Here is a 25,660-nt window from a genome sequence, read left to right on the forward strand (position 1 = left end):
TGTCTTATACCAGCCCTTTATGCAGCCCCTCAGTTCAGCCTCTGTCTGAAACAAGATGTTTTAGGTACTGTCTCTTTAAGCCCCCCCCAATGAGCCCACTGTTCTGATTGGTCAACTTCAAGAAGCTACGTCATAGCCGACATCAGACCACTTGGGATGTTACATCAACAAACCATGAAACAAATTACAGTTGTACGCTTTCACTGCTTTTTCCTCATTCTTTACTCAAAATGTCAACTTCTTAAATTAAATAAACCACATGAGCAACACATGGAAAAACCTTAGCAACAAAGGAATGTTGGCATGTTTGTGAATGTTGAAGCCCTGGCTTTTGGCTTGCAGGAAACATTTATATATGTTCACCAAGTCCTGGACCATGTTAAGCAAAGAAATCCAACATGTTAACAACATATAATTAACAGAAAATCACAAAAAGCATGATACGTCTACCTTTAACATAAAAGTGACTCACGAGCTCACAAGCCTTTCTCATATAACTACAAAAACATTCATCCATTAACAGCCTTTCCCCTAATCATCACTTTATCCAACACACATTAGTATGTAGTGAATCCTCTTCCTCTCAAGTCCATCATCACCCTCATTTCACTTGGTCTGTCCGCTGCATTTATTCCTGACGTCTTTCTTCAGAGCACTTAGGAGCCAGTTGTTGCAGCCTGTTGTGCACGCCAGACTGCCAGAGGCGACCATTAACATTAGCTCCCACACCATCCTCCCAACCCCCCCCCCCCCCCCCCCCCCCCCCCACCGACTGCTCACATCATATCTCCTGCTGTCTTTTCATATTGTAAGTTCAAAACCCTTTACTGATTAAAAACAAAAACAGCAGTCGCAGGGATGTTAAAAAAGGTAAATTGTTAATGCACCTTTTACATAAACATAACTTTGTTTCACTGTTTAGACAGCGTCCTTTTCTTTCCAGTTAGTATTATCTCTAATTGTACCAGACAAAGTCCTCCCATTTTTCTAAGAAACACACAACCGAGCACACACACCTCAGGTGGAGTCCAATCATAAATTATCATGTGTGCTGCAACAAGCACAAGTGACAATACCTGCTCCAAGGCCCACAGGGTATCACTGGTTAAACCTATAAATAAACCTTATGCCACGTCGGCTCTGCAGTCTTAGATAAACACAGTGGTAGTTTTGGGAAAGCGGCCCAGTCTTCAGCCAGATGCTGGGACTTTTTGTTGGCTGCGGAAAGTAGGTTTTTTTCTACTCCCACATGCGTTGTATCATCATTCTAAGGTCATATTGTACTTGAAAGATTTACTTATTATTTCACACTAGTGTTGGATTCTGGGATTTCCCAATTAGCGTAGCAAGTTAAGTAGGGAGAAAAGCAGCACCAGTACCCACAGCGACAAGCATCTAACAGAGAAAATCCTGGTAATAAACACCAGGTTTAATTCTCAAGATGGGTTTCAATTTCTTCCTCAATGAAAAAAAACACTTGCAGGATTTGAGTTTGATTTAAGACACACCACAGTTCCCAAAAAGGAACTGAAGATCGCCAAGATGTCTCTAAGTGCTCATAACAGGGGAACAGGAACTGGAGGTGGTGTGAATATCACCTTAAAAGTTTTATAAATGTCATTTCTTGCAATCAAAATCTCAAGTAATCAGTGTGAAACTTTATCAGCCATTGTGTCTCACAGGCACATGCAGTCTGATGCACAGCACGGCATAGTGACGACACAGGAGGGAAGCCTGTCTGCAAGAACCAAATATGGAGGAAACGACAGCCAGAGCGTATGACTGCACATTGCCTGCCTGCCTGCCACAGAGACACACACACACACGTCAAAGACTCTCCCCGGCGTCACATGATTAGTGTGGTGACATCATCTCTTGCAGGGTAAAAAGACCAGACAGCAGAGGGCCAGGAGGCGTCTCCCTGTGTTCAATGAGCTGCAGACACACAAACACATAATAAGCAGAGGTCACACAACCAAAGTATGACACAGGCCTTCACAGATCTCACCTGACGTCACAGGGTGCGATGTTTAACTCAAAACTGTTAGGCTCTGCATCCAAATTCCTCGAAGTTCAAAAGTCTGACGCATTTCTGCAGGTTGCATGGAGCTAATTTCAGCTGCAATGTGTTGCAATGAGTTTTAACTACACAGCTGCTTCTGATGACAGCTGTCTGATGTTAATGACTCAAAATATTTACCACCATCGCGGCCAAAATTGAAAGAATGTTTACTCAGGATATAAACTTGTGTCAATTGTTAAAGATCACAATTTATGTGCAAAACAAAAATGCTGTTTTTTGATCAGGGTGAGGAATATGTCCATATCTTTATTATTAGTTCATGTATATAAAATGACAATATATACAGTATTTTTGGTAGCTATTTCATGGAATAGGAATACCATATTGATCCAAATATAAGAAGATATTTTATAGAGAAAATTACACTTCATGAGTGGTCTTATATTTGGGGATGAGACACTGATGTGCTCACAACATCAGATAGTGTTTTTGACTGGGGGGTGTACTGGTGTGACATCAGCACTTGCAGAGAGGGATGCATTATGGGTTGTTTTTAGCTTCAGCAAGTGTCTCCAAGTTGGTTTAAAGTGCATCTTTTAGTCAGTCAGCCTTAAAGTCAGAACTTTCTGATGGCTTTTACAGCGTGTTTTTCTGCCACATTGGAAATAAACGAGTGACTATTGAAAAGCTCCAGAAACAGTCAAGCGGTCAAGAATTACCCGCCCAATCTGAAAAATGTTAACAGCCAGAGAAAATAAGTCTGACCGCTTCCAAGAGCCTGATAGGAGCGAGTGTGAGCTGTTGAGCTGTGTGATGTTATTGATAGACAAGCTACCATTACATATGTGGGATTTACATTTTGCTTTAATGGAAGAATTTCATTTTTATAAGAGAAAAGCTGCCAAGATGAAGACTTCCTCATCTTTGGATTTATAGTATCTCAGGGAAACTTTCTGTCTATAGTCAGGGTTGTTATATTCCCAACAATGCACCTGCTCAACAAGATGGAGCCTTTTTATTTCTGGTTGGCGATTAATTTCCTATTTACTCCATTCCGAGTGCAGCAAACCCCGAGTCACAGCGAGCCAACATCCAGAATAATTTTGTTTGGAGTTTTCTGCTGGCTTTACAAACACGGACCATAACTAAACCCATCTTGTTCAATCACTTTTTCATATTCATAAACATGTTCCCTTAAAAAAAAAAAAGTTTTAAAGTTAAAATCCCAACGGACTCCAACTTATGGCTACAAGAGCTCAGTCGCATTATTTGTACACCATCATCTGGACTCACTGTTGATGCAAACGGTCCACACCCTGCCGAGCCTGCACAGAGGGATGGACCGCTATCACTGAGTCCAGACACAGACACTCACACAGATAAAGCAGTTTGAGCTGGATGACTTGAAGATGAGTGTGTTTGTGTGTGTGTGTGTGTGTGTGTGTGTGTTAGATGTAGAGGTATAGGTGGAGTAGAGTGGGTACCATAGACGCCAGGCTGCTACACCCTCCTCCCTCCCAGTTACTCTGCTGTGACGTCGGAAACTTTGATATCTGACAGTGTCCAGCTTCAAGTCGAGTGGGTGTAATATACACATGTGCACTTGTTAATGTGACTTTGTCCACATCCTGCAACCGCTGTAAAACTAATGAGCATGTTGTGGTTTTGACAATTACACTGAGTGAAATATTACAACCCGAAATGGCGTGTCATTTAATGGCTACGCAATCAAATCACATGGATAGACGCCTAGTGTGTTATATTTTAAGCACATTTCTGCAAAATTCACTTTGGATGTCCACAAGAATTTATAATAAAGACCTGTGGATTTGGATTACATAAGATATTTAGTTTCTATCACAGAAGACTAAACCAGAGAATATTCACATTTGAGAAGTTGGAATTTGGACATTTTCTCTTTTAAAATAGAGACAAAAAAATGAATCCATTATCATAAGTTTTTATTAAAATAAGATTATCAAAATAAGTCAACGAGTAATTGTTGCAACTGTGTTTTGTGCAACAATATAATATAATTCGTAAGTAATGAGGTTAAAAGAGTTCAAGCAACCAATGAATGTCTCAAAAATGAAGAGAAACTTAGTAACGAGATCTATTGGATCAGTGGCAAGGTGTAGGAGCATTCAGCTGATTTAAAAGGAAAGAAATCTGATGGTGTGGGTCAAACAAAAGGCATCAACTTTCACCTAACCTCCAAACAGGAAGACAACCTACATTTCCACAGGCCGACCATCAGGTGAGCCTGAATGAACAAAGTGAGCACCCCATTCAAGAAGCAGCAGTCAGTCCTGCAACTGTAGACCCACTTTAACCATTCACGCATCAGCACTCCTTCCAGGTTCGTGACCTTTGTCAGGTCCAAACACCTTGTAAAACCCGACTGCCAACAGCCCCGGGGTGTCCGATGACAGAAGGTGGGGGTCTTCCTCTTCATGGCCACAACAAAGAGGACAAGATTCACAGCTCAGGGACAAATGGTGAAGAATAGTCGGGTGACCGTGCTAATTTTTAAAATGCAACCCCCGATTCTTTAAAGCCATGCTGCTGCTTCTAAACATCAGTCCTTTTAAATTCACCATTCAACTTAATCCTGGCAAAAACAAAAAAAGTCACATTTCTAACTCCCAGCTGGGTGTTTCTCATTTTTATGAATCAAATTGAAGTTAAAGATGATCCTTCACAAGGCAACAATTTGCAAAGTCATGTTATATCAACTGAACAGAGGAGGGGGTTTTCATTCAACAGTCCCACTCTAACCAAAGTTCGGAACAAACAGAGCTGCATTTGCATGTGTTAATTAAGGTTCCTGCATATGCTAAAGGAATGCTAATGATTGGAGTCCAGCTTGACACTCCTGATTCTTTGACCAAAAGACACACCTGACCTACAAAAACAGAAACTTATGTTAGATTGTATTCTTCACAACGGCCCTAAGAAGAAAAATGACGTAAATAAGAGCTGTGCGTGGACTCAGTATCACTTCTAATACCTCACATTGAAAACTGTGTGATTACATTATCTTCAGTCAAAGACCTGCTACCCTCATGCATAACATTTTTTTTTTTTTTTTTTAAAAGAGGAATGAAAAATGTCAGGGCTCATCAAAATACAATATTTTCAGTCTGGACACAGCTTTACCATCTCCTAGCAGCAACAGGTGCCACAGCCAGGCAGGAAACCAACCAATTTACCAGCCAAAGTGGCTGCTTTTTGCTGGCAGTTAAGAGTTAATCTTTTTAATCTTGTGCACTGGACTGTCGGATTAATTGGAAGGTGTTTACTCAGTATGTTCCCATTTGCAGCAAATTGGATTTTGCTGCCACCTGAAACTGCTATGTTTAAGAATTCGAGGGAAACTTTAAGCAGAAAGGTGACTCATAAAGAGACACTCTTGTTCTGTGGTGACCCATCAGAGGGAGGTCGGTGACACCGCTGCTAACATTTTGCGCTAATTCATAAACTTCCTTCAGAGGCTGAGATCCACTGATGATGACTCAGGACATTAAAGTGTTTGCAGCAACTGAGCTGATTTGAAATTAAATGGTAAAGCTATTAACTCATCTTAGTTTTACTTAAACACATCAATCCTGTCAGAAGGATCATTTTTTTTCAAAAAGGATCTTCACTGTATCAGATGAGTGAAATTAATTCTTTCACAACTGTCCTGCCACCTCAGTGACCCACCTCTCTTTACCTTTGCTGGCATGTCTGTAACAATGCAGGGAAACATACAAAACAACAGACTGCAGATGCATTGAACACGCTGCTGTACAAACAGGAGTAGTGAGTCAGCTAAATGCCTGAAATGTAAAATGTCAGACAAGCTTTAACGTTACAGTCAGAGGGGCCGTCCTGCTAGCTGAATAGTTATAGAGCATACCACACAACCGCAATGTCCATGGCTCAGTTCCAGTGAGGGAATTAAATTACATGTCAGACTTTCTCTCCCCTGCTGCGTTCCTGTCTGCCTCCATACTTACCTGTCCAACAGAGGTGAAAATGTCCTCAAAAAAAATACCAAAACCGTTAAATAAAAAAACTTTACAGTCAGAGCTGCCCCATTAATACTGCTGTCAGACCAGATTTCAACCAGCAAAATGTATCATGTGGTGCAGTGAAAAACAGGCGGGGCATAAAACATGGGTGCAATGGTAAGCCTGAACTGCAGCAACTAGGATAGGATAAGATAGCAAGTTAGCAACAACAACAGCCCACAAAGTAAATTACACATCTTATGAAACTCTTCACTGTTATTAACCTCTGTCAAAGACACTCACTGACACCAAGCAGCATTCATCTCTGTTGGTTGTATTAAATCACTGTGCAGTTTTGTAAACGATCAGTACTTCCTGGCGGACGCATCGGTCTCATCTCTCTAGCTGACAGGATACCTGAGAGCTTCAAGATTTTACTAGTCAAAGTTATCGATAACTTACTGAATTCAGCACAAATCGGAGGCGGGGTCAATCCGAAAACAGCAGGGATGAAAAGCAGCAACCTCCAATTCATTTGAATGGGGACAGTGAGTTTGCAGAAATGCAAAGGGTTCTGCAAAAAACTAAAATTTAAATAAACCAAAAAAAAAAGGTAGGAAGCCACAACGCAAGCTGACGTCACAATGCGTTGGCCAATCACATATATGCAACCGCTCATTCATAGTGGATCACTTAGTGATGTGGACGCTATATTTTACTGCTTAACTCTGAATCATTGTGACAAAAATAAAACATTTGCGGCTGTGAAAACTTTCCAGAATTGTAAAATCCTTGTAAAGAGTGTTTTAGTTTCTGATAAATCCTTAAATGCATTAATCTGTAACTCCAGCTCCACTTCTTGGACCATAGGGTACATTTCATTTGTACTCCGAGGTCAAAATATCCGACTTCACAGTTGGAAATTCCAACTGGAATGCCCCCTGACGTCGGATCTTTGAATATCTGACGAACCTCTCCAGCCCTGACCTCAAAATCCAAGTGAGAAAGTTCTAGTGAAATCCTGTTTATGAGCACTTTTGTCTTATTTGTGTCTCATAGAATCAGTCATACATGCAGTGCTGTCCAACTTCTATCTGTGGACATGTCGCTATGCTACGATGTCTGTATGTGCAAAATACATTTTTATCAACTGGTATTGCTATTAGTCACTAAAATGGCTAGACCTGGATCTGGTCTGAATGCAGTCTTAAGCCTGTAGCCACTTGTCAGTACTTTCTACAGAACAGCCTGGAGGAAATTATTGTTTCACGTCAGAGTCTCAATAGTGGTTTTTGGTGATAGTTTGAAGAACACAGCCACAAGCACCCTGAAGACGAGACAAATCACAATCATGTTTACTTCTAATAATACAAGCAGCCAAACATCAGTGAGTCTTCTTCTCTGAAGCCAGCGAGCATGTGGTAATCTCTTGACAAGAACAGGCTGCATCAGAACAGTTAAGTGATTCAAATCATTTCCAATAATGTCCCCTCTGACCTTTGGGTTGAGAGTTTGAGCTACTCTCCTCTGGATGGAGATTAGAGTATCAAAGGCCAGGTCTAACAGGTGAAACTTTCTTTCATCCTTCATGTCATCAGGCTCATGATGAGTCATCTGATGATCACTCATGTATATAACTAGAGGTGGGTAGTGATGATGATGCTTAACCATTGAAGGCCAGATTGGATGTTGATGGCTGGATGTACAGCAGGATTCACTTTTATTACACACACAGAAAAGTGTCATATTTATTTTATCATGTGTCACGTTCAAATTTGTGCATTTTCTTTGGGGAGAATGCCACAATGACAGGTTCAGCCTCTCAATTCTAGTGTGTACTGTAGCTGGTTATGTGACGGCCACTTTTGGCTAAACTCGTTTATCCCCCAACAAAAGTAGGAAATGCTTTGCTTATTCTGAGCCCAAATCGTTCTCTGGCCACAAATTAACCCATGTTAACCCATTAACACATGACAGTAACATACCCCCACCCTGTGATCCTAAATCAAGCTGTTTGAGCCGTGGAAATACATTTCCAGTATTTCAGCTGTTGCTCTTATCCAGGTTCTTGTTCAAGGACACACTGAGTACACACACGACTGATTAGAAGAAACCATGTAGGACTTTCAGCTTTGCTAAGGATGCTAAAATCTTCAATATATAACGCTGGAGCAGTTTGAACCAGTAAAACATTAGAACATTTCTACACAGTCTAGAGCTGCAAGTAACAACTATTTTAATCATCTATTAATCTGTCAATTCTTTTTTCAGTTAATTGACAAATGATTCAGTCTATGAAATGTGAATAAACAAACCTACATCAGTCCAAAGAGACATCTTTAAATGTCTTGTTTTGATAAACCAAAAGAAAGATTTTACTTTACAATTTATGACAGGGGGAAGTAGGAAACTTTCTCATTTGAGAGGCTGAGACCAGAGACTGGTTGGCAATTTTCATTATTTTTGCTTGAAAAACAATGAATCTAGATTGTTGCCAATTATGCCAATTTGGGTCTTTGAGTGCAGCTTGAAAACAGAGCAGCGTTGCCTGGTTATCTCAACTGTTGGCCGCCAGCCAGGGTTAACTTGCTGATGTGACAGCTTTGGAAGCACATCCATCCAAATCCACCCAGGCTGGTCCACATTCGGGTACAACCTGTACCCTGAATGTGGATGTTAGTTACACATGCTGCAGCACGGCAAACAAACCGCCTGGCAAACAAAAGACATCACAAAAATACAGACAGGCTGCTGTCAGGGCAGAGGCATGATGACCTGGCTGTATGACTGCAAAACCGACAGGACAGAAAAAAACACACACAGGGCAGTCTCAAGAAACCATGTTGTATTGACATACAGGATTAATGGGGCTTTTTTTGGCAAATCAACCCCTTCATTTGAGATAAATCATATATACACATGTATTTCTAATGTATTTTTAAGTAAATGTGTTTTAATGACTCCTGTCTGAATGTGGTTTGTGTTTTAATGTACTCTTTTTTTAATAAAACATGCAAGCCAACGACATATTTATGCCTTTTGCATGCAAACAAGTATGTTTTCTCTTGATGACAGAACATAATTAATTAGTGGATCACTGTGAGATCATGCAGGAGCCATGATGACTCTTGCACACTGCTTGTCTGTCCTGCTAGCTCCCATGCTAACATTAACTAGCTAGGGTGGACTAGCAAGGGAGACGTCGGGTTTGAACTGACAACAAATACACGACGTGACAACCGGGGTTATAAACCACGGAACAACCACACTGTCTTGCACCGGATAACCTAGAAATCATCCGCCAGGGCCTGGCGAGTTGGATCCGGTGTGGTTAGCCCCTGCTAGCAGCGGCCATGCCTTTCTCTTTCGGGAACACGTGGAGTGAACACGTGACGTCTCACAACAAAACCTTGCTCGTTTTTTACACACTAAAAACGAACAGATGTTTCATGTTTGGTCGCGTTTAGGTGTCCAGAATCGATCCTAGAGAGGCTCGAAAAAGCTGACATGTTTCTCACAGGGTTGTCTAAGGAGGATAGAGGACGGTAGCATATAGCACATCCCCAGTCCCAGAAGCTAAGCTAACTCACCATCTGAATGGGAAGGTCTCTGACGGCGCACTAGGCCAAGAGGAGTCTGTCTGTGCGCTATTGTTAGCTGGCAGAGCTGGCCAAGCTGCTAGTGGCTTTTTCTACTAATTGATGCAATGTCTGGGCCTGGCTGTGCGTCTCAAAAACATACATGTAAATAATAGTAAATCCTGCTTCAAATATTTGGCAAAGTGCAGGGAGTGTGGCATGCTTTTAAAAAAAATGAGGGTGGGGGGGCCCAAAGATTAAGTCACACTCCTAACTTTTAAAATAAAGAAAGATGCTGTTTCCCCTCCCCCTTTAAAACAGCCACACATTTAACAATCATCCACACACATTAAAAACACCTATTAAAATGCAGTTTGTCTGGAGTGATGACACCAAGCATAGCAACTTTGCGCCAGCATTGCACGATAACACAACGTGCCCATAAACGTGCAGAGCAACCAAGCCAAATGCCCATTTCTCTCCCCCCTCCTCTTATAAACACCTAACTGCACACACATAACAATTGCATCTTATATCAACCAGATGGGAAGTTAATAAACACTTAAAACCAGATGAGTCAGTTAAGATCTTTTAATTTTCTACAATAAAAAAGGTGTGAGGAAGGAGAATTTTAACTCATTTAAAAAAGGTGTGATCCCTTGTGCAACCAGCCACCCCCATGCATTCAACATTGCCACCCTAAACTCCAGGAATAGCCTTCACCTAGTTGAGGAGGAGGAAGGGGGCTTTCACTCCAAATATATCCGAGCTTTGCAGGGGGAGCAACAAGAGGGGCTTGTTTATGCACTCCACTCACTTAAAATCTCTCTTATTTATTTATTTATTTTTTTTTTGGGGGGGGGGGGTCAATAAATGCTACCTGATCCAGTTGACAGCTGCTTGGTCATCCAGTGTGACCACACCTGGACTGGACAAACAACACACAGACCAAGACACTGACAGTCAGAGGATAAACATGAAGGGAGGGTACAAACCGTGGTGTGCTTGTCCATTCACGCTGACCACGGTCACCGCATTCATTTTCCTCGTCCACGGGTTCACCTTGGGCGGGGGAGCTTCAGTAAACTCCTTTCTGCTGCTGCCTTTAACACCCTCCTCGTTTTGCTTGTCGCCGCTGTCACAATCCTCCTTGCCCCCCTCTGTCGCCTCTTTTGGGGTCTGCTCCTCAGCCGTGTCGCCGTGGGTGCCTCCCTGCCCGGGGCAGCAGCCGCCGCCGCTGCTCCCCTGTTCGGCGACACCCGTCTCTGGCTTGGCCCCGTCGCCCCGGCCCCTCTCTTCCACCTCCGGCTCGCCACGGATCACTTCGCCGTGCTCCTCCGCTTTGGCAAGCGGGTTGCCGGGCAGGAGAGCCTCCACCTGAGTGGCCATTTCCCACCACCGTCTTTCTTCCCCCCTCAGGATTACCAGTCCTCTGTCCCCCCCCTCCCCGGCCCGAATTCGCCTTCAATTTCAAGGAAACGTGAAGTTATTCCGGGTTGTTTGCAGCTCCTCTGTCACTCCCAGACCAGAAGAGCTTCGGTTTAAGACGCAAAGCAGTCCGCGCTGGATTAAAACATATATAAAAATAAAGAAACGTGTCCGAGGGCGTCTCAGGATTACAACCTTATCTCCACCACTAGCAGCAATATGGATGATCCCCACCACGCGATAGAGGGGTGCGCGCACGTACAGTGTGTAGCGACGTACAGCCGGGAGCGCGCTTTTGAGTCAAAGCAAGCTGGTGCTGCTTTCACGTACACCCCCGTCATGAAAATCCCATTTAAAGGAAAGGTTCAAAGTTTTTTTTAAAGTCCGTCTTAAAACAACAGCCAAGTGTCCTCGCTGTAATCATACTGAGTATTAAATGATCCCCTTTAAATGTGCTTTCAATGTAAATGATGACCAATTTCTGATATTATAATAAAGTGGCACTTTGTTGGTCGCATTTAAGTGCTCTTAGTAACTAAATTTATTAAGGGAAAATATTTGTATTATGTTAGTTATTTAATCAAGTTTAGTTAAGTGTTTAAAACAGAAATTAAGAAAGTAAGAAACCCAGTTTTGTGTTTCAGTATGTGAGAAAATGCTCACTATTTCTGTTTCTGTTAAATATTCTGCAGCATTAAATCTACGCAAACTACACATTAACTGCACTTAACTGCCTTAACTTAAGATGGAATTGAACTATATAATGTTAATTACCACATACCACTCCAATAAACTAAAACATACCAATCATATTGTCATATAAAGTTGTTCATGCAGCTCATCTCACTACTTGGATTAGAGATAATCAAAAATGTACTAGTTGTAAGTCAATCTTGCCATATCTTTTATGTATGGTTTGATTAAATTACAGCTTTCTTTGTTTCAGGGAAGCTGATTGCTTTTTATAGCCAGTAAGATACACATACAGTATAGGCCTACATAACATGGCCAGTAACATTTCAAAGTAACACATGACAAGAAGATCATTCACAATCAGTCATGCTATCAAATTCAAAGAGGCAGTCACACATTCATCATATTTGCTGCCTGTTTACCAACACCAGTCACCAGTGGTGGACGAGGTATTCAGATCCTTGACTTAAGTACAAGTTGTACAACCTACAACCATGGCATGATAGCACATTATAACATAAATCACTGAGTTATAATTATGTGATACATTAACATGCAAGCAGCATATTAAATGATCTATATGGTTGTGCTGGAGCTAATTTTAACTATTTGATTTCTGTGTAGATTAATCTATAACAATGCATCACATGTTTTAATGGAAACATCTTAATCTGCAAACTATAGTAAGTATAGCTGTCAAATAGGTGTAATGGAGTAGAAGTTAAGTTAAGTATTTGTTACTTCTTTTTTTTTTTTTTTTTTACCACTGACAGTCATAACAACTGCAAGTGTGTGCAACTAGTTAAAACAATGTAATTTATTAGTCAGCACTATTTTTTTTCTGAGTGACCTAATGTTATTTTACTTGATACAATTATATTTTATTTTATTTTTATGCAATTTTTTTGTGATGGAACATGCAAGAACTATATTGACCATAAGTGCTAGGAAGGACCATTTTAAACCATTTACAGATTACATACATCAATAAAACAAATAATAAAAAAACAGCAGCATGCAGGCAGTCACTTTGTTCTTTATTTATTTATTATGGTTTATTTAATAGGGGCAGATGCAATATACATAGGCAGGCTAGAACAAATGCTAATTTGCAACACCTGTCCCAATGAGGCCCAATGGCTTTTGTGAAAGTAAGAGATGAAAATATATATATTTTAAATATTTTTAAAAAGCACATAAACCAAGTACATCAATGATAAATAGGCCTACAATACAGCACTGAATAAAAAAGAAGACAAGCAAGGTCAACTTATTTCATTGTGTATCTTTGTATCTATCTATCTATCTATCTATCTATCTATCTATCTATCTATCTATCTATCTATCTATCTATCTATCTATCTATCTATCTATCTATCTATCTATCTATCTATCTATCTATCTATCTATCTATCTATCTACATAATACATGGTACTATAAGATACACATAAAACTAGCCATGAGTAAATTTTTGTTGCTGAATTAACCAGGATTGTGTTTGTCTTGAAAGGGGTTAAGTGTGCAGCCAATTTCAAGTGTTCAGGTACAGGGTTCCAGATTTTAGTCTTTCACTGCATTTCTCAATTTATTTTCTTACTTAATGTATTCCTACGACATGTTTTTTCCCCGAAAACACCTGAACGCAGCGCGGACCCCTGCGTGACGTCGTCGTCGCCCTCTGAACTCGACAAATCAGCTTTAACTCATTGAACGTCTGTTGAAAATATCAGTTTTTACTGTAACCATTAGGGCTCACAGCCTTGTGGATATGTTGTGTCAATTGTTTGTCATGTAGTCACCTATTTTAAGTTATTTTGTTTTACGTTATCTGTAAAATAAAGGTGGGAAAATGCGCTTGAAGTCCCTCTGCGCTACTCCTACTTTATACACACGTGTCCATACTGGAGCTGCACGTGTGCGCTCACGCCCTCAGTCCAGTTTTCCAGTGAAATTTAGCAAAGGTTTTTTTTGTTTTGTTTTTTTAACATCATACTTTTACCATAACAGAGTGGAAGTTTAAGTTTGTGTCATTACAGAGTCCGTGTCGGTCGTGTGTGTGTGTGTGTGTGTGTGTGTGTGTGTGTGTGTGTGTGTGTGTGTGTGTGAGAGAGAGAGAGAGAGAGAGAGTGTGTGTGGGTGTGTGTGTGTGTGTGTATTGACGTCCATTAAATGGCTTTTTTAAGTCTGTGTGGTTGATTATATAATCGCCATAGGAGTTCACGTCGGACTTGCCATTTGATACTTTGTGTGTGTGATTTTTTGTGAGTGTGTGTGTGTGAGAGAGAGAGAGAGAGAGAGAGAGAGAGAGAGAGAGAGAGAGAGAGAGAGAGAGAGAGCGAAAATGTCTATTTATGTTTGAGAAAGAAAGTTTGGCTTCTGTTGAAAATGAAAGAGCTTCACTTGAGTTTGCTCTGCTTTTATAGCCTCCAGTGGTGGAAGAAGTTTTCTACTTAGATCCTTTTCTTAAGTAAAAGTACCAATACAGCAATGTAAAAATACTCCATTACAAGTAAAAGTCCTGCATTGAAAATCCTATTTAAGTAAAAGTACATAAATATTAGCAGCCAAATGTACTAGAATTATTAAAGTAAAACTACTCATTTCATCCAAATGTTTTCAGTTTTTTGACTTTTTACGTAATCTTGGATTTTTAGTGAAATATTAAATCATTTGAACATTTATTAAAATGAAAGCATGTGAGGGTTAGTTTAGAGGGAAAAATCACTATTTGGCAGAGCTGTTAACAACTCATCTGAAATGTGACCCAACTACACACTGCTTTTTGTAAGACGTCAAAAGACAAAAAAGTTGTAAACCACTGGTACCTCAGAACTGTGCCCGAGTAGATGTACTCAGTTTCTTTCAACCACTGCAAGGTTTAACACAGAATAGATCAATTCAAATTATACCAGGTGTGACTTGAAGTATTAAAAAGTGTTGACACTGTGGCTCAGGAGGTAGAGCAGCTCGGCCACAATTCGGAAGATAGACGGTTTGATTCCTGGCTCCTCCACTCTGCATGTCCTTGTGTCCCGATAGCTGTGCCAGCAGTGTGTGAATGTGTGAATGTGCATTAGATTAGATCCCAATGAGCAGGTTGGCATCTGGCATGGCATCCTCTGCCATCAGTGTGTGAATGTGTGTGCAAATCTTGACATAGTTTAAAGTGCTATGAGCGGTCATAAGACTAGAAATGCAGTCTAATTGTCACTTACAAACAGCACAGGAGCTCCTGCTGCTGCATACAGCCTGCAGGATTCCTCGTGTTCATGACTAAAGCTTGAAATATGCTGTCATACTGATGATGACCTGTGTGTAGCTTTTCACTATGCACCGTAAATGACTATGAAGGGCGCTGCCACAACTCTGTGTTTGAATGATAGGCGTGTCAATGGGGAGTTCATGAGAAACTTGAGTGGCGCATGAAAGCAAATAGAAAGGAAGAAGCCAAAAAAGAGTAAATTTAAAAAATACATAAATAAATTCATGTCCACCACTTACTGACACATACCTGTGCTGTCGCTCACTCATGAGGTCGACCAGCAGTTAATAATAAATTCCCTCATTAATACTGAAACTGCCTGTACACTTGATTTCACTGTATGTGAATGCCTATAAACATTATGTTAGTAAAGTGAGCTATGATTCAGTGGCAGGGCAGCCTTATCAAGCTGTGATATGTATTGATTCCTCGCAGAAGCAAAAGAGAACTTTCCAAGAATGTAAAGAAACTTTTAAACATCCTCTTTCAACACAGGTAGATATGTGAAATTTGAGGTCTCCTGTTTCCAGGCAATGATTTACCACATGAAACACCATCAAAATGACTGTTTAGAAATGCATTTCATTACAATATAAAACCAGCAGTAGTGCCATATAAAACTGAGAAAACTCACAAATTAGAGCGACAACCCCCCAGCTGAATGGATGTGGCAGACAAGACTGGGCCCGCCTCCTTTCTCTAGCTGCTGTAAAGCCTCTGGCTGTTACTCACATTTTAGTCACATCAGACAAATCCATCCCGCGGGTGATAAAAGCAAACAGTCAAATGTCATATTCCTGCCTGAATGTAATGTAATGAAGAGGAATGTGTGGATGTGGACATTTGTGCCAAATAGTAGTAGCTGGTAGATTTAACTTCATATTTCTTTTTAAGATAAGATAAAATAAGATATTCCTTTATTAGTCCCACAGTGCGGAAATTTACAGTATTGCAGCAGCAAGTGTATAGCAAACATAGAAAGAGCATCAATAAAAGAATAAAGAACAATAAATAATAAGTAAGTACACAAGCAATAAAAAACAATAGTAGTAAAAAATATACTAAAAGAAAATAGTAACATTATGTACAAGAGTAATAAAGGTGTTGAACGATAATATACCTGATTTGCACAGAGAAAAAATAAATATTGCACAGTTGAATTGAAAACTTACTTTCTTTTTTTTAATAAGGTCTTTATTTAACAGAAACCACTAATTTATTTCCAGCATGTCTTATCAGTTTTAGTACCAATGTTGTTTTTACTGTTTCTTTGTTTATTTTAAATCATGTACTAGTACCACCTAACCATAGTACTTAAATGTTTTAACCATGTAAAGTACTTTATAAGTGCTGTATATATGAAGTTTCTTATTGAAATATTCTTATTGAAATATTCATTGAATTTTTTTAAGCCTTCATTTAACTGAAAAGATTAAAAAGACAAAACAAATGCAAGAGTTTTTGTTGGCAACTACGCATTCAGATTAAAATTATGATAAAAAATGACAGAATTAAAACTTAAATGCATTCACAGCATTTATGAAACTATTCTTTAATGTTGCATCTGCAAAATAGTTACTTTAGGGGTCAAAATGGTAACAGTAACATGGCAAGAGGGTCTTATCAACCCATTCCTCAGAAAAAGCTGCAGGAAAATTTAAAATTTAACTTTTTGTCTTGTGACAACCTGATGACTGATATTGGGAAAACCCCATTGAAGGAGAAGAGACACTGAGTCAAGTTCAAAATTACATGTAATTGCCCTGTTAGGTAAGATTTAAACTGCTTCAGATGGACTGGAGGATTTAGAGATGTAATTTCCAGATGATTATGGATTTCATATGGAGCATCTTCCCACATTTTTTATAACAATATCAAAATGGAGATGTGCCTGCTTTATATTAGAAAAGACAAATATTTGAAGTTGTAATATTGTTGTCCAATAACATTATATTTGCAGAGCAGAAATGTTATTATTTGCCCCAACCTGAAGGATTCCTCCAAGGCATGTTTAGCTGACTTAATATTAACAAACAGACCAGAGAAATATTCTGCCTGTGGTGCTTTTGGAAAACCCCACTGTAGGAGAAGAGACACACAATCAAGCTCAAAATTACATGTATTAACCATCAGACATGGAAGAGGACTGAACAACCCGCTCCAATCAAAAATCAAGAGAAAATAATCAGGTTGTTGCATCCATGGTGTTAAAGATGGCACATATTGCATAAAGGTTTACTTTCACAATATCCTGTTTTTCCAGTACACACCTTGTGTAAAATGTCTCTGGGGAGACTTTTTTGTGACTAATAATTCTCCCTGTGTCATTATAATGGATGTGTCTGTTTGTATGTTGAGAGCATTTAACAAACTACTCAAATCTTGATCTATTTACTTAATTTGTACCCTGTGAGTAAACAAAGTGTGCGCATTACATTTCAGTTGGCCCTCCTTTGTTAATGGTTGTCTGTTTATTTAATCTAAAACCAGAGAGTGTGTTCCTTTAACCTGACATGGTTTAATGATGTTGTATCAGTCTGGCTCCAGGATAAATTATGCAGTAAACACATTAGTCAAAAGTGATGTGAAATATACGGAAATCTAACCAAGTTTCAGTAAGGAGAAACCATCAAGTGCCACAAGGCTGCAGGTGCATTAAGACAAACAGTAGCTACATATGAGAAGGAACTTAAAAAAAAAACTTGGTACCAGTGTGTTGCAGTGAGGGAAAACTTGTGGTCGGTTGGTCTGCCACTTTGGTCCAAACTGAAATGTCTCCAACTAGTAGATGGATTGCCATTAAAATTGATGTGGACATTCATGGTCCCAGGAATTGCTATAAACTTGGTGATCATTAAACTTTTCCTTTAGCTCCATATAGCCAAAATGTGTCTAATACTTTGTTTTATGACCAAATAATTGCAAAACTCGTGACGTTTTTATCAGCCTCAGCTGTATTTTGTGTTGTGTGCTAATTAGCAAATTTTAGCATGCTAACACTTTAAACTAAGATGGTGAGCATGGTAAACATTACACCTTAGACCCTTGATCCTTATTTGAATCGAGGGTTTAAGGATACAGGATGTTATATTGCTGTACAGATTGTGATTTGGGATACAGAGTGCATACAGTTTTCCTGCTTTGCATTGACAGTAGAACCAGTCATTGTTTGCTAGTTTATCATAGAGAACAAGAAGGCTCATTATCTTGAATGAGGGAGTGGTTCTGGTTGGGTGTGGTTAGAGATGTGCTTTGTTGCACCTGTAACCACACTTAAAAGAGATGCATCCGTGTCCTGGAGTGCACCTGTACATCACTGCAGAGAGGTGAGAGGTTACACCACTGGAGGTTTAAGATGGAGCAGATTATCATCTGCATATCAATGGAAGGACAGAATATTTGAGCAGATAATTAGATAATTGGAAGTGGTGCATAATGAAAAGAGAAGCGGACAAAGCATTGATCCTTGAGGTATTCCAGTGGAAAGGAAGTCACACTTGGACTCTTCTTGCTATGCGACCTGCGATTGCCTTGTAAGGTAAGATTCAAAGCACTGTAGATTAGGTGCACGGGAGGATCTGGGGTTGTAGTTTTTTGGTTATGGATTTCACACTGGACATCTCCCCACATTTTTTGTAACAATTACACAACAAACAAGTGCCTGCTTTATAATTAGACAATATCATATTCCTAGCAGAAATATATATTGGACAGTGAAATGCTGAAAATGTGCTTTGACATGGCACTAGTGTGTGTTTGTGTTTTTGGTCACATATGAAAAACAAGTCATGACACCTCAGTGTCAGACCAGCAGTGACAATACTTTCTAATCCCTCTGTCCTGCATCCTTCTTTCTGTGCATGTCTCTCTATTTTGTACCTGCTGGGCAACTGTTTGGCCTGTCCATAACAACATCAACACAATACACAGCTGACGAGACACACACACACACACACACACACACACACACACACACACACACACACACACACACACACACACACACACACACACACACACACACACACACACACACACACACAACACACGCCCTGTGGCTCAAATATCTGGTTTATCTTGAGGTGATCCCACACTGGATCAGTTTATTTATTAAGAGATAAGGTTTACTAATTCTGACTGTGTTCACAGGCTGTTGCTGAAGATAGGAGGATGAAGAACAGTACAGATACAAATACTGCAGTAAATGATGGGATTCTCTGTAAGAATAGATTTATTTTACACCTTTGGCTTTTGCCAGAAGTCTTGGTATGCATTTACTTGTTTTCTCTTTTTTCCACCGAATTGCTTAAATAGTTTTTTAAAGAGAACCTCTCTATTCTCGTGTTATCTTTTGAAGTTTATCATAACTCTTGTGTATATTTGTCAAATCATATCTTGGAATTCCGTGGCTATCTTTGAAACAGTAGCATTCTTCAGCGGCTTTGCATTACATTTGTATCATATTTTTATTGTACTCATCTGTGCTGTTTAGTTTTTTACTGTTGAGTGGTATGTTTTTGTATAAAGGCCTATCTAGGGACGGGTGTTGCAAACAAGCTTTGTTATGTGGCATCGGTCCATGCCAAGTACATGTCCTAAAAAACTGTGGATGATGTGTTTTCCTACACTCCAGACTGCCACTGGTTTTAGTGCATTTTCATAGTTTTGCACACTCTGTATTTGCCTGAGAGCCATCATGACTATAGGGACCATTTTGAAAGTTCTTTGTTGGTGCATTAAAATGTTTGTGTGCATCGGGGATCTGAGGGTTTTTGCACTGATAAACTATGTTACACATTTTGAAGCTGTGAAAAATATGATGTGAATTTGGTTGTTTATTGCTTTAAAAAAATCATGGCTTAGATAAGTCCCCCTCTGGTCAAAATTTTTTATTTTATTTTCTTCCATGTACTGAAGAGGGAAAGTTAATCTGAGTTTCCTAGGCATCCCTACGAGCATGATTTGGGAGTTTGGAGTCAATTCTGGTCTAATATTCAATTTAAACAACTGTGATGTGGACATTTAATGCCCACACTGGAAATTAAGTTCTCTGTGAAGTAGGAGACATATTATATCCATCAGTTAAACGTTTGATAGGAAAATACTTACATATTCATAGTTTCTGAATTTTACAAGGGAGAAGGGGTAGATGTCATATTAAGGATTTTTAACAAGGTACCTGAACATTTTTTGCAAGCTATACCAAGGTGAGGATTTTCATGTGTCTGAAAACATGTCTGGGGTGGACCTTTAAGCATTACACTTCACCTTTGTTATTAACAGTATTTAAACAAACATGAATCTACTGTGTGAAGCACTTAAATAGCACAATAGTGATTTTGGCTTGATGACATGTCATCTGTTGTGCGTCTGTTGCTTGACTCGTAGTTTTGTGGGTTTCTAAACACACCACAGTTTGTTTTTGTGTATGTGAATGAAACTCCATGAGCATGTCTGAGTGTATGAGCAGAGAAGTGCATAACCGTCATTGAACAAACAACAAACACCCTTCTCTGCTAAGTTGTATCATCAGTTACACACCCTCAGACCACATAATCTCTACACGCACACACACACACTCACACGCACACATACACACATACACTACACTCACACACATACACACATACACTACACACACACACACACACACACACACACACACACACACACACACACACACACACACACACACCAAAGCCGCTGCATTCACAGACATAGTCTCTTGTAGGTATTGCCCTGTAGGCATACACCACACACGCACACCCTCCCTCTGCCTGCCTCCCATCGTGGCCCCTCACTGTAAACAGGCTGATATTTCGATCAATGGCGGCGTCCTATTCTTTGTGGCCGATGACACTGGTGACATGTAAAGCTCTCTGGCATTGTCCAGCTCTCTGGAGCTCTTTAGCAGTGTAATCACCAGTGAAATGGCAATGGGCCACTGGGATGAAAACACAAGTCAGCAGCTGGTCAGCAAATCACAGTTGAAAGCCGCTAAATGGTGGATTTGCCCCGTAAGCAAGACGAGCTTGGGGGGCCTTTGTGGACCCGCTCTGTGAGTGCACAGAGTTTGAAGGAGAGACTTTTTTCATTAGCACTGATATCAGTTAGATTCATAGCTTGTGAGGACAAGCTTCTGAACTTTTATTGGTATATATTAATATATTTCACTTGACAAAACTCTCAGACACAGACATGTTTTCACAACCTAAACTGTTACCAGAATTGGCTTAAGGGGTCTCTAAATTCTGAGAAAAGTTCAATTCTGATATTTTTCAAAGTACCTTTTAATTAAAACGATTGATCTAAAATGTAAGACAGCAAAGATTTTCTTGCTTCCTTCATTCTGGTATTGGCTGGACACTGGTGTTGACTGGAAGCATTTTTAGTGTCGTTCATTGGTCATCATTGTTAAAATAGGAATGTTGAATAATGGTTTTAATTCGACAATTGTTCATATGATATGCTATAAAACATGTTTAAAAACATTACCAGTGGCAAAAAGTATTATAAAATGCTTTGAAAATAATACAAGATTGAAGGAATGAGGATAAAAATATTAATAGTACATGTAAAATATTGATGGTACATATGAATCAATGTAAAATAACATAAACTTGTCATGTACTGTGATTTATTCAATACAGTTTAAATTGTGATAATTTCAATAAAATATATATCAATAATGTTTTTTTTAAAAACAACTATGTTTTTTTTTTTACATCAGTTGCTGTTTTTGTAATTTTTGCTCTTTTTTTACTTTACTCTGCTTTACCACAGGCTGCAACATGGAGACAATAGCACCATGAACATGAAAAAGTGGATATAGCAAATTATAAACCTGATTGAATCTTTGAAGAATATAAAAAGTACACAAGCGCATTACAAACACTTGTTAAAAAGATAGAAGAAGAAGAAGAAGAAGAAGAAGAAGAAGAAGATGAAGATGAAGACAAAGAAGAAGAAGAAGAAGAAGAAGAAGAAGAAGAAGAAGAAGAAGAAGAAGAAGAAGAAGGCTCACATGACGGACAGGTACTCTCCTCTTTCTGTATCCATGTGCTTAAACTTGCTGTAACTATGATGTAATGGACTCAGTGAAAGTGGCAACATGCCATCATGTGGCAACTCTACGCTCCACCTAGTGGCAGTCCAGGACACAGAGCACCTCTCCACAGCATAGTCAAGAAAACAAAACTCAATGCTGTAATCATTTATTCTTATCCAGCGTGATTTAAGGTGAATGCACCAGTAGAATAATTATAATCTCCCATCACCACATACAGTTTGAGTTTGTGTTTGTAAGTTCTTGACCTTCCTGCTGAATTACAAAAAGAGACAATATTTCAAATATTCAGTAATATCCACATAATGAATCAGCTATGTTGTAATGTTTGTTGCAGCAGTTCAAGGCACATTTCATGTGGTTGTGACACAGCTCTCTGGCCAGACTCCCACACAGTATTTCCTTCAGTGAGCTACGGTTACAGCAGCGTGCACAGTCTTGCCAAGTATGCTTATCAAAACTGCTTTAAGCAACAGTCGTCCTGAACATACACTTCATGGGTGGAAGTCCTACTATACAGGTTGCTACAGTACCTGAAAAAAGGGGGAGTTGCTCCTGTTTTTCTACAAGTATAAATACTATTCAACCAGTTTAACCCTCCCCCTCAAACTGTGTGTATACTGTACATGTTTATTTATACACTCATTGAGCACTATATTACCAGTCTCCCTCTAGAGGTCCGCAAACAATTTTAAATCTCATATGAAAACCTATTTATTATAAATAGTATTGTATTGATGTATCATTGTCCCAGTTTGTACTTAAAACAGTTTGTACTAAAACAGTTATTGCTTGTCTTTTATCTAGACATGTATTCATTACATTTTTGTAATTGTTAAGCACTTCAACTCTGGTTTTGAGTGCTACATAAAGTGTTACTTACTTAATTCAAATAAAATTAGCCTTAACTCATCTATAGTATTTGATTCAACTCCCCGCTACTCATTTCAATTCCAAACATTATCTGAGTAAAACCAGTGTTAAACACCAGATCATTGCCAGTGTGTCCCAGTCAGAGCAGGTTCGTTTGGTTATCAGGACAGGGTGTGCCAAAGCTGAGACCTGCTGATAGTGCCACTGATCACTCCTCTCCACAGAAAATAAAAAAAACACTAAGTAATGATCAGACAATGACACACACACACACACACACACACACACACACACACACACACACACACACACACACACACACACACACACACACACACACACACACACACATATCAGACGGTGGACACTTTTGGGGACATTACATAGACTTATATTCATTTCCTGAAGTAATACCTTAACACTAACCATCACCACTACTTGCCTAACCCGTACCCTAACCTTAACCACTGACCCAAAAATCAGCTTATTCCCAACTGGAGACAACTTTTGTCCCCAATTGGACAAGCTGTCTCCAATTAACCTGTCTTTAGTCTGAACATGTTTCCTGAAAGTAGCCTATGACACATACCCACAGAAGTCACACAGTGAGTCAGATTTTGCATGTAAGTACTTTCAAGTTGTCACCTGATGTCCCCCCCAAAAAAGTCACCAAATACTAAATTTATCTAACTTTCAATTACTTTCTGTTTAAAATGTAACAAATAAGTTACAGGTTGGAGAAAATAAATGACATATTGAACAGGAAATGTAAGGGCTCTGTTGATTATCCATTGCTGTATTGATGATTTATTGATTAATGTGAGCTTTCAAGTCACACAGCTCTGTGCCTCCATCTAGTGGCCGCTTAATGCAACTGATGCAAAATGAAGGCGTTTGGCACAGGAAACGTTTTTTGCTGGTTGAAGATTGCCAAACTCTATTGAACAATCCAGCGGTTTAACTGGCTCTCTACATGAACAAAGATACAACCCATTTGAGTTTTTATTTATTAAGAAGTCGTCAAAATTGCAAGGAGACACTATTAAATTCGGCATAGGCTACATATAATCAATCAACAGGGCTCTCAAATTTCATGAAAAGTTTGGAGTGAGATTACATCTGTTAGGACCCGAGCGACTCGAAATTCTGTGCGTTTTGGCCGCAGTCTACCAGTTCTCCCAATTATTTTTGCTACTTAAAAACCAGTTAAATTTTACATACTGTTCATAATTGACCAGCACAAATAGAAATGAAAATAATGTGTTAATCCAATAAAAGACGAATACAGCTAAATAAAATAAATAGTTTTATCTATGCAAAATCAAAACACATAGATCAATAAGAAAAAGCCATTTGGCCCAAAATGGGCTTTTTAACCCTCACACACTGTTCATATTCAGACCATTCACATTCATGAATACCCCATCATCAGTCACATATAAACAGCAAGATTAATTCTTAATGCAGCTTTCAGAGAGCAGACTTCAAAAAGTATTAAGGGTGTTTTTACAGCTCTCAAATGTAAAAATGGGTCAAATTTGACCCTGAACAGTATGTAAGAGTTAAGCAGCAGGGCTCAGTGTGTGTGTGTGTTTGTGTGTGTGTGTGTGTGTGTGTGTGTGTGTGTGTGTGTGTGTGTGTGTGTGTGTGTGTGTGTGCTTGGCAGATATTATATATTCATTTATTTGCGGTGGGCTCTATCACTTCTCAGTGTGAGAAATGACAGGTGTGGCGTGTGAGCGTGTGAACTGCTTGAAATGCGTGTGTCTCGCGATCAATGCGTGAGACTTGAGAGCTCCGTCAATCAATATGAACTCTTACCGATTAAACATTGAACCTTCGTGTTTGGTTAGGGCTGATCCATCGCCAACAGGGGTAGTTCTGGTCAGTTGTTCTCAAACATTTTCACTATATGGACCCCTAAACTGACACAAATTATAGACCATGGAAACCCATTTGATAGGATTTTGTCCCTGGGTCAGTGGGTCCCCAGTCTGATAAGATATTTTGATGTTTTATTACAGAAAATGTAGTAAACCAAAATAGTAGTACGTTCTGTCATTGTGTTACTTATGGATCAGATTATAATAAAAAAAAAAATGAGTCCCCCTTTTGCAGCGGACCCTCTGGTACCTCCCTCATCGACCCCTGAGGGTTCCCCGCACTGTGAGAGCCATTGGTTCAGGAGGAAGAGGAGGTCAAACGAGGAAAGCACGTAGCTATGCATAAGAGAAAAGGGTGTTTCAACAAAACATAAAATATATTCGCTCGTTAATCAGCTCATAACTACACACGACATGCAATAAATAGATAACAGATTAAGTTGCCAACGGTTTGAGCAGAGATTCGTGTCTTGTCATGTGCAGCGATTTACACTCATAAATGGAAGTATGAGGCAATATTTCCTAGGAGTATTTCTTTAAGATTATATTGCATTATCATATTCATCATATTAATTATACCCTACTATAACTACATAAAAGGTCTGGATTCATTTACAATCAAAAAATGTTCACAACGCATTTTTTTTTCTCTGATTCCTTGTTTATTCTTACTTAATTCAAAACACGTGTTTTTTTGCTATTATTTAAAACAGTTGCTGTAATTTATTTTATGCCTTAAACGACACAGTTAGTTTTCAGTTTCTTCATTTCGCATTGTGCCCTCCTTGTCATCATGTTTAGACACGCTCCTGATGGGCGGTCGCATTTTGAAAACACAAAGTTCCTCTGACTCAACCT

The 25,660-nt window shown here is 39.3% G+C and overlaps 1 protein-coding gene across 2 annotated transcripts in view; it reads right to left on the reverse strand.

Annotated features, from left to right (window-relative positions):
* The window catches only part of larp1 (La ribonucleoprotein 1, translational regulator), a 56,490-nt gene extending 45,257 nt beyond the window's left edge, over positions 1 to 11,233 (reverse strand). For both annotated transcript variants that reach the window (XM_062433848.1, XM_062433847.1), the window contains exon 1: positions 10,592 to 11,233. In XM_062433848.1, the coding sequence (XP_062289832.1) occupies positions 10,592 to 10,985 (394 nt within the window). In that variant the 5' untranslated portion in view covers positions 10,986 to 11,233. The remainder of the gene's footprint in view (positions 1 to 10,591) is intronic.
* Positions 11,234 to 25,660: the final 14,427 nt, after the last annotated feature.

Source organism: Scomber scombrus, chromosome 14 (genome assembly GCF_963691925.1).
Source record: "Scomber scombrus chromosome 14, fScoSco1.1, whole genome shotgun sequence".
NCBI classification, from domain to species: domain Eukaryota; kingdom Metazoa; phylum Chordata; class Actinopteri; order Scombriformes; family Scombridae; genus Scomber; species Scomber scombrus.